Source organism: Trichechus manatus, unplaced genomic scaffold, assembly GCF_000243295.1.
Source record: "Trichechus manatus latirostris isolate Lorelei unplaced genomic scaffold, TriManLat1.0 scaffold00162, whole genome shotgun sequence".
NCBI classification, from domain to species: domain Eukaryota; kingdom Metazoa; phylum Chordata; class Mammalia; order Sirenia; family Trichechidae; genus Trichechus; species Trichechus manatus.
Window position 1 is genome coordinate 387,711 of NW_004444098.1, and position 15,377 is coordinate 403,087.

Consider the following 15,377-nt stretch of genomic DNA (forward strand, 5'->3'; position numbering starts at 1 on the left):
TAAGCGAATTATAGCTCAACAAAGCTGTTATTATTATTTTTTAAAGAAAAATAGCCTTCTGCTTTGTAGGCATCAGAGTCACTCAGAAGCTGCTCACTGAAATCACACGGGATCCCCAGAACTGACAAAAGTAACTGCCTTTAGAGAGAAAACAATTCCATGTCTCATCCTCCAAGCCTTTAAGTGTAAGTTGAAATGGTTCTTCTGGTTTTCCTAAGCAGGAGATTCTAAACACTTGTTTTTTCTTCAATAAATGGTTTGAAAATGGTAGCATCCATTAAAACAAGGCTGCCAAATCCTTACTGTGATTCAGACTTTACAGATTATATATTTTTAATAAGAGGTTGTAAGCAGGCGAGTGTAAATCAAAGAAGAAGTAAAGGGTCCAATAAGCACTCCCCTTGGGTGTTTACAGCTTCATCCCTTTTCACTGGGTGCACTTAATAGTTTGGCTAAGCCTTTATGATAGGAACCAAAACACAGCAAGGCCCTCAAAAGGGCTGGCTCCCCCCAGCAGAGGCCTGCTCCTCCTGTCCTGGTTCTGGTTCGGCTGTGCCGTCCGACTGGTTGTCTGACTGAATGCACCACACTGGAGCCTACACCTCCGCTCCATCTCTGATGCACAAATGTACACATCCCACGTAAGGCGAGGATGTCATCAGTGATGTTCTGGGTGGCAACGATGACAGAAGAGTCATTAGGGATAAAGACAGGAAGAACAACCCAGCTCAAGCGATGGGAGCCAGTGAACGGAAACTGCGAAGGAAAGTGTGGCTTCCTGGGGACAGAGGTTCTCAGTCTTCCGGAAGGGGGTACCTGGAGTCCAGGACTGAGAAGAAGACCAGAATTCTAGCCCTGCCTCTTTCAGCGATAAAGTGATCCACAAGGTCTGTTACAGATCTAAAGGGTGATGTCCTTTATGTAATAAGCTCTGCTCATCTACCGCCTGAAGCAAAAGGTATGCCCAGTGATTTTTTTTTATTGAAACCCTTTAAAAGATTGTTTTTCCCCAAGAGTGTCCCTTTATAGAACAGTGAAACAATTGGGAGTAAAACTAGCACGATGTATTTTACCACAAATTGCCATTTGCCACCGGGTCACCGGGCAGAATTCACACTGTAGCTGTCGTCCTGCATACCACCGTCCATTGAACAGAGAAAGGGCTGCCTGGCATTCTTCTTCCCTTCAAGCCAAAAAAGGAAAGGATGCACTTCACAGGAGCGTTCCAAGATGTGTTAGCCCTATTACTAATTAACCTTTATTAATTTATTTAGGACCATCGAGCTCACTGTTTTCATACTACCTAGGGAGTCCTCATTAGAGTATTCAAGCTCCTGAAGTTCAAAATTTACTCCGGAACCCTTTTTACTAACCCTTCGAGAGGTTTTGATGCATGGAAACTAGCTCCTTAATCCAAAGATTTGACCATTAAAAATGCAGACGTGTTACTCCACTGTTAGTTCCTGTTCTTCCTCCGCTAGGACTGCTGTTCTTATTATCATGGTTAATTTAACCCATTAGCCATGGAGCGGCCTCAGCAATCAGCGAGACAAGCAGAAAGGATACAGTAAGCTGGTCAAATGCACACTAAGATGATTCGGGCCTTTAATTTCTGGCTCTTTCGATTTATGCTATTATATTCTCTATTCTTGGTATTGCTTTTCAACTCTTTTAATTATCAAACTTATATAAGTTATATATTGTAAAAGATTCAAAACCATATACGTACACATGTATTATTTTCAAATCCCCTCCATACTTCTCTATCATCTCTTAATACTTACATTTAAAAAAAAATCATGCATCATGCATATGAAAGCTACATACTCAGTGGAAAAATCCCCAAAATGAATATAAACACAACACCACACTGTGACAAAGCATGAAGACCTGTGTGTTCAGAATACTTACGACTGATATTGAACATACACGTTGCCCCTAAGGTGAGGTTCAAAGTTGCAGCTGACCTAAGGAGCAATGAAATATTCTATCATAAAAACTAAGGCAAAGAAATCATCCAGTCATCAAATGTAGTCTGTCCAGGCTAACATTACCCAAAAATAATGATCAATTAAAGATTCCAAAATGAAGCCACTCTCCAGTCTATTAAAGGCACATGGTGGCCTTGCGGGCCCCTAGGATGTGGTCCTTGTTGATCTAGATCCATTTTTCCCCCAAAAAATGAAATGTTTCACACATGCATAAAAACAGAGAATGTAAATCAGCCCATATACACATCACCCAGATTGAACACGAATGTTCTCCATTTTTGTCTGAGAATTTTTAAATCAGTCAAGTGTTAAAGATACATTTGACGCCCTTCCATTTATTATTTTCCCTTCTCCATCACAGTGGTGAGAACTGTCCTGAGGCTGGGTATACCCTTCACGCTCCAAGCACAGATGTACATACGGGCATATGTACGTATATGTGTGCCATAAAAATATATATTATGTATGTACATACGTATAAATGTAGGTCCATACAGATACCTGTAGGTCTATCTGTTGTTGTTGTTGTGTGCAGTTGAGTCCATTCCAACTCATAGCGGCCCTACAGGACAGAGTAGAACTGCCCCATGGGGTTTCCGAGGCTGTAAACCTTTACGGAAGCAGACTGCCACATCTTCCTCCCACAGAGCGGCTGGCGGGTTCGGATTGCCAACCTTTCGGTTAGCCGCCGACCACACAACCACTGTGCCACCAGGGCTCTAATCTAGACCCTAAACCAAACAAAAAACCAAACCCATCGCTGTTGAGTTGATTCTGACTCATAGCAACCCTACAGAATCTAGCCCCTAGGATTCAGTAAATATCAGACTAGTACGTGTTTATGAGTTCATCTAGTATCTATACTGTATTGGCAATGAGGGGGTAGAAAGGCAGAGAAGAAGTAATGTTTACTGAGTGCCTGGGTGCCAGACACTGGGTCTGGCACTGAGCCACTGCAGGTTCCTCTACCCAGGTAGATATCATGTGCGCTAGCTGCCTGGTCCCAATGAGCACTTCCGTGTGAAGTGGACCAATCCCCTCTGCTCACGCATGCCCACCTTGAACTGAATCACTTTCCCCACGTTCCTGAACTCGGGGAGCACATCGTCATAGAACTCTAGGAACTGCTGGTAGGTTTCCTCTTCACTGTACTCCAGGCTTGCGTCAGGGTCATAGTCATCCATTCTGCACTGCTCCATTCCAAACGTTGTGAACATGCTTTTTATAAGAAGGGTAGGGCTCGACGTTGGGAAACTATGTTTACGCGAACACCTGCATACAAATGAAAACAAAAATTAAAAAAACCTCAAGTTCAGTAAATAGTTAAAAATAAAACCTAAAAATCTTGCTTGAAACTTTGAGATAAAGACTCAAGTAATTTACCCGTTTTGACACAACTGTAAGAAAATAAACCACACTCAGACGTCGAATTTCAATGCTTAAGAAAACTGCTTTAAGATTGACCAATATATTGGCTCTCATTAAAATGCAAAGTTAGAAATTATTTCCAAGTTTACATGTCATTCAGCTGTCTCTTAATGACACTCAGGAAGACTTATACATGTTGAACCTATAGGGAAAAAGGTTCGTTGGCCTGGTAGGCTGTGGTGACAAGCACAAAGATACCACGTGGGACTCTTAGTGGGAAGATGAGGACAATACAATCATGCTTCTATACAATATTTAATTAACTCAAATGCGAACGGGATAATCGAAGAATTTCCAGTTAATGGAATATTTTCTTTTAATTCATATATGTATAGCATTTTATAGTTTTCACGGCATTTTTACATTTTTTCCTCCGATCCTTGCCATCCTTTAGGACAGCCAGGGCTAGTATTCGCCCCACTTTACAAAAAAGGATGCTACAGTCTAGAGAAGCACATTTGCCCAAAGTCACCTGGCTGGTAACGGATGGATCCAAGAGATCCGAGCTAACTGGCCAGTACCTGTTCATTATGTAGTATAATCAACATCATTTCATTTTTATTAATGAATGAGGCTAATCATCATGAACAATAATCTTCTTTCCATAGTTTAAACTGGGCCAAAGCTGAGCTGACCAGGCTGAACCTGAGTAATTAAAAGTTCTCTATATGAGCTTATTTTCTCATTTACTTCCTTCTCTTAAAATGACAGCAACAACAACCAAAAAATATGTGTGTGGCTACATATGCAGGTATGTATGTATATATGTGTGCATGTATAGGTACATCTATATGCATGTGTACATACATGTATGGGAGAACATGCATATATATTCATATATATAGAAGGCAGTTACGGATACTTCTTAAACATAACCAAATACCTTGCAGGAATGGTTTACCGTGTTTGAAGGCTTAGGACCATAGTCTCATGGGACAACTCAGTTAATTAGCATATTATAGTTCAAAAATGTATGTTCTACATCCCAATGTGGTGAGTAGTGTCCGGGGTCTTAAAAGCTTGTGAGTGGCCATCAAAGATACAACTGCTGGTCTCTGCTCCTCTGAAGCAAAAGAGAAAGAAGGAAACCAAAGACTCAGAGAAGAAACTAGCCTACACGAACCATGGCCTCATCTACCCTGAGACCAGCAGAACTAGATGGTGCCCGGCTACCACTCCTGACTGTTCTGATCAGGGCCGCAATAGATGGATCCTGATAGAATGGGAGAAAAATGTAGAACAGAACCTGAATTCTTAAAAACTCCAGACTTACTGGACTGATTAAGACTAGAGGACCCCGAGACTATCACCCAGAGATGATACCCTTTAGACTTTGAACCAAAACTACTCCCAGAGGTCACCTTGCAGCTAAATAACAGATTGGCTCATGAAATAAACAATATCATTCGTGAGTACTACGTTCCTTTTAAAAATCATCTATATGAGACCAAACGGTCAACATTTATTGTAAAGCAAAGAGGAGAAGGTAAGGGGAGGGGGTGTCAGGGAAACTAGATTACTAGAAATGGAATATTGACACATTGTGAAAAATGTAACCGATGTCACTGAACAACTTGCATAGAAATTGTTAAATGGCAACCTAATTTGCTGTGTAAACTTTGACCGAAAACACAATAAAACATTAAACAAATAAATAAAATGAGAAAAAAATTTAGTTCAAGGTTCCAATTAATCAAAATTTCCTGGTTAGGATTCCTGTTAAAAAAGGTAAGACAAAATTTTTAGGAAAAAAAAAAAATCCACAGAACTTTGGAAGAAAAAAAAGTGGAAGAAACATAGGGCAAGTGCTGGGAAAAACAACAGCCCTGAAATGACTAAATGTTGAGCTAGTACGCATGCTCCATGTCTGTAGCACACATTTAGGCACCGACTGAGATCCTGCATCCACAAGGCCCAGCACACACCAGGCCTGGTGCAGAAATGTTCAATGTTCATTAATGGGAAATGTTCTCTCTTCCAAATGACCTCCTAGATTATTCAATTAGAGACCTTGTTATAAAAGCCATCTTTCCATACGTAGCTACCCACAGAAGAAAGGAGGAGTCACCCTGACTGGCAGTGTTAGCAGTGAAGAATTTTACAAGTATGGAAGCACACACAGAATTAAAAAAGGAACCAATTTAACGAGGTTAAAACTCTGTTCCCGGGATGTTATATCTGAATGAACTTGGCCCTAGTTCCCAGGTTGTCAAATATGTACTTATCAGTTTTGGAACACAGCCAAAGTCCCTATCTAGGGAAATCCCCACTTGGCCTGGAGATAGATAGTCCATACGATCTAAATGTATTCAAAAGGCCAGGCCTACAGTTCCTACTGAATAGTTAGCTAAGAGAAGTTCTACTTGGGAAAGCAGTTTAAAACAGTGGTACCAAACCTGTGTGGTTATCAGAATTACCTGGGAAGAAGTCACACTTCTCAGGTCCCGCTCCAGACCTACTGATCAGACCTTAAGGAGTGGGGGCCTGGAAACCCATATTTTCAAAGTAACTCATCTCTGGTCCTGACGTCGGCCATGTTTGGAAACCACCGGTTTAGGACATGCTATTTACCCATTACTCGGACACCTGAATCAGGTCAGAAAACCAAAAAAAAAAAACCAAACCTGTTGCTGTCGAGTCGATTCTGACTCATAGCGACCCTACACGACAGAGCAGAACTGCCCCATAGAGTTTCTAAGGAGCACCTGGTGGATCTGAACTGCTGACCTTTTGGTTAGCAGTCATAACTCTTAACCACTACGCCACCAGGGTTTCCGAGTCAGGTCAGAGTGCCAGAAAAACAGAGTTGGACATGACCTTAGCCCAAGGACGGTCAATCAATGGTGTGACTATCCAAATGCCCCTCGGGTACAGCTAATTGACGACTCTTCTTTGTCTCCTCTCAAGGGAGCACTCCAGGAAACCACTACCTACTGATTGGAGAGAATATTCAAGATGAAGCCTATCTGTTGGCCCCAGTTTTGTCCCTCATAGAATCACCAAGTTCCATACTGAAGTTAGGCTTCAATCATCTATTGAAGGTCTCTAAGAAACAGTCTTATGAAAATTATGTATGCAACGGTTATAAAACATCTATCAAAGTTGTTGTCCACATTCCTATTCAATGTCTTAATACACTATTTCATGGGAGAAACATTTATGATATGGTGCCAGGAAAAACCTTTGTCTTTCCATAGATAACATTCATTCTTCCTTTTTGGTAAAAACTATAGAGCTTATTATCTATCTGAGATTCATTCAAAACCAGAGTCAAATGTATTCACAATAACCCACTTTCTCCTCCTCTCCTTGCTTTTATTTAACTTAGTACAGTAGATTATGAGCCTTCTTTAAATTCCCTCTGAAGTAGTGAAATATAAATAATCAGACAAATAAGGTTTACCTTTCATCAAGGATTATGTTAAGAGAAAAAACAAAACAAATAAAAAAAAAAAAATAGAACTCCCCTCAAATTGGTGTCCAGAAAAGACACCAATTCGAGAAAGATTCTAGAATTGAACTCTGTTCTAATTATAAAAACAAACAAGCAAAGAAATGCTTAGATTATAGAAGTTTCTCTGATGATCTGACACACAGTAATGGGCAAGAACAGCTGTGTGAGCTGGAGCAAGTCACTGAGGCTCTCTGTAAAAGAGGAATAGTATATTTGTCTGAAGGGATGGTGCGGGATTTCCTAACTGCTAACAGTCACAGAATTTTAACTCCCAATCACTTGAACGATGAAAATACTCAAGTCACTCTCATACTTTTTTGAGATTGTTTTCATGCTGAAATTGCATATGCCTATGAAAATAGTAAGAAATGTTCACACACTAACTTGACCATGTCGATATTTACTTGAAATGACTCTCAGGGATGGGTTTTGGGAGTCTGACAGTTCATTCCCCTTTCTGTAATTAAGTACCTGTGAACTGACTGTCTGAAACTGTTTAGGACACCTCTCCTTCTCTTACTTATACCCAAAAGAAGGAGAAGCCACAGCCTTTGAACTCAAGGAAATGTTAGGCATACATCATAAATGAGGAATCATGCAGCTGGAAAACCTTCAACACAATTTGGCTCAACTACCTACGCAAACTGAAACTCATGAGTCTCAGCTGTCTTTCAAAGGCAATTCACTGCACATTTTTTTCTCTGGTGAAGGGTGTTTTACATCAGTTATTACTAATTTTTGATGAGATTAACCATACATATGAGAAACCATTCAAAAGGCAGAAAAGGGATACGAATACAGTCTGTTTTTGGTTCTCAGTTCCTCAAGAGGAAGCTTTCACTATTAACTACAGTCCTGTGAATTCTTTAATATTCTCGCTATATACAATCCCAGTTATAAAATATAAAAGGAGTTACATATCCTACGTTTGTGACTCTCAATCCTGGAAGCACATTAGAAACACCTGGAGACATGTCAAAAATCAGGATGTCCATGTCACACACATTCTGATTTATTCAATTTGAGGTGAGGTTGGGACATAATTTTTTAAAGCTTTCTAGATGATTTTAAAGTGCATTCAGGGTTGAAAACCATTGTTTTCAAAAAATGTAAAAAGTTATGAGGGCTTAAATTACAAAAGAAAAAGAGAAGTCTCATATTTTCAGAAGGGGAAAAACAAACTCATGGCATGGATAATTTCATGAATAAAATAAACATGAGACAACATACAGTTTCTCATTAAATACATATGAATTTGTCTATTCATATCCCTTTTTAGGATTAACAGGACATTAAGATTACAATCAGATCGCCTCTTCTGTAAAATACTTAGGAATAATTAGAGTTTGCTTCAGATGGATTCATTCACCATTATGGATTATTTCTCTGCTTTGAGTTGTTCGTTCATAAATGAGCCAAATTATAAAAATCACAAGTACCTGGTATACAGTAGGTGTTCAAATATTTGCTAAATGAATAAAGAGATTGTCATGGATTGAACTGTGTTCCCAAAAAATGTCTGTCAACTTGGCTGGGTCATGATTCCCAGTATTGTATATTGTGTACCATTTTGTAATCTGATGTGATTTCCTTATGTGTTGTAAACTCTTATCACTATGATGAAATAAGATGGATTAGCGGCAGTTATATTGATGAGGTCTACAAGATTAGGTAGTGTCTTAAGCCAATCTCTTTTGAGATATAAAACAGAGAAGCAAGCAGAGACACACGGGGACCTCATACCACCAAGAAAGCAGTGCCGGGAGCAGAGCGCGTCCTTTGGACCTGAGGTTCCTGTGCAGAGAAGCTCCCAGACCAAGAGAAGATTGATGATAAGGACCTTCCTCCAGAGCCAACAGAGAAAGCCTTCCCCTGGAGCTGATGCCCTGAATTTAGACTTGTAGCCTACTGGACTGTGAGAGAATAAGTTTATCTTTGTTAAAGCCATCCACTTGTGGTATTTCTGTTACAGCAGCACTAGATGACTAAGACAGAGATCAACATTTAGTTTTCCATATAAACGTCTTGTTTCAAGAACATTGATCCAAAAGAGGCAGGGGACAAGAAGAGTGTCTCAGAGAAGAATAACAACCACTTCTGATAAGACTGATAGGATTTTTAATCCCCATTTTACAGATGAGGGAACTAAGGCATAGCGAGCTTAAGTAACTTGCCCAAAGTGACAGCTGTTAAAGTCAGTTTTTGAACCCAGGGGTCAGTTTCTGAATCTGAGCATGTTGTTGTTGGGTGCCTGGAGTTGATTCCGACTCACAGTAACCACATGTGACAGAGCAGAACTGCTCCATAGGGTTTTCTTAGCTATAATCTTTATGGGAGCAGATCGTCAGGTCTTTTCCTCTGCAGAGCCACCGAGTGGGTCTGAACCACCAATCTTCAGGTAAGCAGCCGAGCACTCAGCCATTGCACCACCAGGTCTGAGCACAGTGACTTAAAATGGTGAATCAAAATACTTTTCCCCTACCCACTTTGAGCCTGGCCTTCACAGATATCCCTTGAAGCATATCAGATTTTTTAAAGCCTGTTTTGTGAAAGTGTTTGCCATTCAAAAAATAAAGCCAGGCTGCTCCAGTTTCTGGCAATAGCAGAAATAAATGATTTCCCCATCCAAGTTTTCAACGTGGACTAGTGCAAGAGAGGCACCCGTCAGAGAACTAGGCAGAGCCCACCCAGGGAACAGGTAGGAGAAGCTGAGGAGGACCAACTGCAGAACTACAGGAGTGGTAAGAGTGCAGCAGACACTGGATGATGGACATTACAGACAGAAGCCAGTATGTCTCTCAAAAAAGAGAGCTCAAAACCCTCGATTTCTTGATTCACTTAATTCTGAAGTGATAAAGCAAAATTACTTACCTATCTCCAAATCTGCACGCTCCTGTTTTACTGTAGAATGGACAAAAAGCGCGATCTTTCTCCATTATTCTTACATCTAAGGGTGGTTCTGGGTTTTGCCATGTGGTACCATTTTCCAACTGTTAAAAATAACCATGACTTTACTGGCGGTGTAAAAATCCATGAAAAAAAAGTAAATGTCTAAAAATGTAGTCAAATATTCATGTCAAAAATAAAAATGGATTCATTTAAGAATGTACACATTTGAGTTGTAACATGCAATCAAGACTGTACAAACAACTGTTCTGACACATTTCCCGTGGTTAGGCATCACTACTGCTACCAGGTTTCCCTTCTGTCCATCCATTCTGAAAGGATAGGGCTTATTAGGCAAACACCACCGAAAGAACTGTAAGTCACTCTGAATCCAGTTAAACAGCCACTGGGGGGGTGACAGCATGTGATGCTGCTTACAAACACTTTAAGGGCTACAGGCGAATACAGTCCACAGGGGTGATTCAATAACATTTGTTTTTGTTCATCAATAAACTTTTGTTCTTGTTGTATAAACAGCAGAGCCACAAAAGTGATTACAGATATCCACAAGTCATCTAAACATTCTAGCCCAAAACTAGTATTACTGGAAGTACTGTTTGTAAAGAAACGTGAATGGGTCTCAAATTCTCACTGAAAGGTTTTGGACATACCTCGTTTTCAGCCTGATTCAGCATCTTCTGCACAGCTTCCTACAAATGGTGCAAACATAGGACTAATGAAAACCTGGATGTCACGTAAGTCACAGCTGGTTTCTCTGGTTAAGAATCTCATGTGTAACAACTTAAAAACAAAACCACACATACAAAAGTCCCCAAATTCTCATTTGCTTTCTACAGCACAGATCTGCTGAAAAGTTTTCAAAAGATACATAGCTGAGAAGTTTTATTTAAGTAGATAATGTAATAGACCACATTGTAAAATATTTAAAGTATATTCCTAGAATGATTCCAGTAAAAGCAGTATTTAGTATATTTGAGCATATATACCTCTCTCTAGTTTTTACGATGAGGTATTAGTGAATATTATAAACCACAATGCTAGATGAAGCTAAAATATAACATGGAGAGTAGTAATTATGATTTGTGAGAAATTTCTAACTTTTCGAGAAGCCAAAGGAAGTCCTGCAGTATGACAGTAAATTTGTGGCTAATTGGCATTTAAATAAGTTTTAAGTTATGTTCAACAGATTTCTCTTCCCTAGCCCCTTAAAGCATTACCTAAAAGTCTCATATATGTAGCTGCTGACTTGCTAACTCTCCCTGGTCACATAAGAGTCCTCTTAACGAGCTCAAAACAGAACTTTTGTTCTCTCCTACCCCCTCCCACCTAACCGCCCCATCTCAGTAAATGCTGCTGCTATTTACTTGCTTGTTCAAACTAAAAACCTAAGAGTTTGACTTCAGTTCTCCTTCCTTCCCCACATTCAACTGACCAGCTGGAGTCCTGCCAACTCTGTCTACACCTACCCCAAATCTGTGTACCTAGCATTATTAAGCACTCTGCTAATCCAAATCACCATCATTTCCTATCTGGAAGAGCAGCTTTCTAACTGCTCACTGTATTTCCACTCTTGCCTCCTTATTCACCGCTCCCCACGCCGTATTCTTTATAAAGAAGTTAAAAGGTTGTGCTAAAGGTAAATATATAAATCAGATGAGATCATTCTCTGCTTAAACCCTTCAATGGCTTCCTTCCACTTAGCATACCATCCAAACTCCTCACCAAGGCCCAGAAGGCCTTTACAGAGTCTGACCTGCCCACCGACCTCATTCCCCCTTGGGTTTCAGGCACCCTGGCCTTCTTCTAGCTCCACACTGCAGGCCTCTGCCCTGTGCAGGGAAGCCCTCTTCCTGAGATCTCTGCACTCAGTTGTCAACTCACACACCACTCCTAAATCTCCCTTGCCTATGTAATCTAAAGGAAGACTTCCCTGCCCCCACCACTACCATGCCACCCTCTGCTTTATTTCTATATAGCATTTAGCACTGCTGGAAATAGCAGTTTGCTTACTTATCATCTGGCTCTCCCACCTAGAAAACTAACTCAGCAAGAGCAGGGACTGTGTCTTTCTCACTGCTCTACCTCCATCCACTAGAAAAGTGACAAACACAGATCCTATATCCTTTATACGCTTAGAATCTATTTCATTTTACCCATTTCTCCTTAGTGGTTCAGGGCTCAGCTGCTAACCAAAAGGTGGGCAGTTCAAATCCACTGGAAACCCTATGGGGCAGTTCTACTTTGTCCTATAGGGTCGCTATGAGTCGGGATCGACTCGAGGGCAACGGGTTTTAGGTCTCAATAGACTTACTTTGAAATCAAAGCATTTAAAAGCCTTAGCTTTCACCTGATCCTGGAAAGACCTCAACTGAAGAACATTCTGCTGTTAAAATGGGAATCGATTCCTGTCTATAGAAAGGACAAGCTCCAAACAACTTTCTCCCCCCTAAAACCAGTGTGAACTGGCCTCAGCTGGAAAGCCATCCTCAGATGAGAGTATCTAACATTTGCATTGGAAGTAGCTGATGGCCTGAGACACAAAAAACAAAGGTCACGGAGGCTGCCTCCAACTCCTCATGACTAAGACATAACCAAATGCATTTCTCCCCATTGTAAGACGGTCACCCATTGCCATTGAGTCAATTCCGACTCATAGCAACCCTATAGGACAGCGTAGAACTGCCCCATAGGATTTCCAAGGCTGTAATCTTTATGGGAGCAGACTAACACATCTTTCTCCCACAGAGCAGCTGATGGGTTCTAGCTGCCGGCCCTTCGGTTCGCAGCCGTGCGCTTTAACCACTGCGCCACCAGGGCTCCCAATTTTACGTTAATCTGACTCAGCAATATTACAGAAAAGATACATCCTGACAAGTCAGTCAAAGAAAGATGAGCTGTGATATCTTTGAAATAAATACACTGCTAAGGAACAGCAGCAGAACATACCAAATGAATTTTTAAAAAAGAATTCTGGACGTTATAGAATATCTATATATATACACCTTACAAATTTTTATAAATGAGCAATTGTATATTAACTGCAATTGCCTTTAGTAGTCCACGTTGGAAAGACAAGATTTAATAACAAAAATAGTGTTTGCTCAGTCTTTGATATTTGAATTCCTAATTTCTCTAAATAAAAAAATTCTTGCTAACAAGTCATAAGTAGTTAAGTCTCTCATGAATTAAATGAATGTGGCAACCATACAAAATATTATTCTCTGAATAAGTCAATATATATATAACAGGACCTCAGAATAACACCACTTGTTATAGAGCGGTACACAGTGTAAAGCAGGGCCAGCCACTTGTTTTTGTAGATAAAGTTTTATTGGAACACAGCCACACCCTTTCTTTTACATATTGTCTATGGTTGCTTTCGTGCTACAACGGCAGAGTATTTGCAACAAAAACTGTACGGACCACAAAGCCTAAAACATTTACTATCTGGGCCTTTAGAGAAAAAGCTTACCAACCCCTGGTAGAAAGGGTACGCTGGGTAAGTTGAAGAAAAATCTTAATTTCAGGTAGTCTTATCTGTCATTGCAGGACCCAAAGAAGAACATCAAAAGGAAACTCTAGTGCATGTCAATACTAAAAATATGACTCTTTCTAAATGAACAAACAAAGCAACAACAAAAAGCAAGGAACAAACACAAAACCCCAAACCCTCACATGCCTACAGCCTACTCTTCCAACCCATCACAAGCCACATCTGTACACTAAGAGGATACGCAGTGAGTTTATCCTCCTATGACAGGAATCACCTCTCTTTCTCTCTTCTCCTGTAGTTTCTGCTCCTCCTCTTCTCTCTCCTTTCTCTGTTGTTCTTCCCATTCTGCTTTTAATTTTCTCTTTAAAGGAAATAAAGGAGAAAGAAAGGTAGTTTTTTTCAGATTCCCTTTTTAAAAACATTTAACATACGGGGCAATTAAATGAAAAAAAAAAAAAAACACATTGGTAAACACATTATCAGTTTTTTAAGTTCAAGATATGTAACTTTTTTAATTTTTAAAATTTTATTGTGGTGAAATATACACAACAAAACATTTCAACCATTTTTATGTGTAAAATTCAGTGACATTAACCACATTCACCATGTTTTGCAACAACCATCACTATCTGTTTCCAAGCGTTTTCATTACCCTTAACAAAAACTCTGTACCTCTTAAGCAACAGCCCCCCCGCCAAATTTCCACATCCTACAAGCCCCAGGTAACTACTAATGAACTTTGGTCTCTATACATTTGCCTATTCTGTATATATCATATAGGTGAAATCATACAATATTTGTCCTTTTGTGACTTATTTCAGTCAGCATAATGTTTTCATGTTGCAGCATGTATTAGGACTTCATTTCTCTTTATGGCTGAGAAATATTTCATTGTATGTAAGTAACACATTTTATTTATCCATTCATCTGTTGACGGGCATTTAGGCTGTTTCCACCTTTTGGCTATTGTGAATAGTGCTGCAATGAACACTGGTGTACACGTATCTGTTTGCATTCCTGCCTTTTATACCTAGTGTTGAAGAGGAAAGTTAAGAAACAGACATCTTACTTTGATTTTAAGGTTTTTCTCATTCACAAAACAAAAAGCCTGTCAGAAACTGCTCTACAGCAATGTAAATTTGTCTTATCCAGCTAGAAAAGGATAGTTAACAAACCATTACCTCCTAATTTAAATCTCAAAAAGTCTATTGGCTGCAGGTGTGTAAAAAACCAAAACCTAGCACCTGGTGGATTCAAACTGCCGACCTTTTGGTTAGCAGAGCTAGCTGTTAACCACTACACCACCAGGATTTCTGCAGGTGGGTGGAGGGTCAAATTATTAGCAGCCAGGCCAGAAGTAACCTGACATCAGTGGATCTCAGCAAAAAGGGGAAGGCAGGGTTCAGTCAATCACGTTAAGATTAGCCCTCCTCTTCTCTTTATAAGCGCCATTGTACCTAGCTCCTTTGAGCCATTTGCTTTTTCTGGAATCAAAATGGCCTCCTGTATGCATATGGAGCCCTGATGACACAGTGGTTAAGAGCTACAGCTGCTAACCAAAAGGTGGGCAGTTCAAATCCACCAGCTGCTCCTTGGAAACTCTATGGGGCAGTTCTACTCTGTCCTATAGGGTCACTATGAGTTGGAATCGACTCAACAGCAACAAGGTTTTCTTTTTTTTTAATACGCATACAGAATAACTGCTCAGAATAAACTTTATGTTCAAATTTCGGTGAGCTTTGATTATTTTTAACACTAGGAGTGGAACTGCTGGGTCATAAGACAGTTCTATGTTTAACGTTTTAAGTAACTGCAAAACTGTTTTCCATAGCGAATGCACTATTTTACAATCCTACCAGAAGTGGATGAGGGTTCCAATTTCTCCACGTCCTCTCTAACGTTTGTTTTCTGATAATAGATACCCTAACAGGAGTGTCTCATGATGAGTTTGATTTGCACTTCCCTAATGACAGTTGATCTGAAGCCTGGCAGTGCAGTGGTTAAGCGTTTGACTGCTAACCAAAAGGTCGGCAGTTCGAATCCACCAGCCGCTCCTTGGAAACTCTATGGGGCAGTTCTACTCTGTCCTATAGGGTCGCTATGA

At 40.1% G+C, this 15,377-nt stretch overlaps 1 protein-coding gene across 3 annotated transcripts in view; it reads right to left on the bottom strand.

The window, feature by feature from the left end:
- The window catches only part of ZRSR2 (zinc finger CCCH-type, RNA binding motif and serine/arginine rich 2), a 29,675-nt gene that overhangs the window by 3,939 nt on the left and 10,359 nt on the right, over window positions 1-15,377 (bottom strand). For all 3 annotated transcript variants that reach the window (XM_023740674.1, XM_023740675.1, XM_004386321.2), the window contains 6 exons: window positions 13,548-13,634; window positions 10,431-10,469; window positions 9,745-9,863; window positions 3,050-3,263; window positions 1,912-1,967; window positions 1,074-1,183 (listed from right to left, as the gene is read on the bottom strand). In XM_023740674.1, coding sequence (XP_023596442.1) covers window positions 1,074-1,183; window positions 1,912-1,967; window positions 3,050-3,263; window positions 9,745-9,863; window positions 10,431-10,469; window positions 13,548-13,634 — 625 coding nt within the window. The remainder of the gene's footprint in view (window positions 1-1,073; window positions 1,184-1,911; window positions 1,968-3,049; window positions 3,264-9,744; window positions 9,864-10,430; window positions 10,470-13,547; window positions 13,635-15,377) is intronic.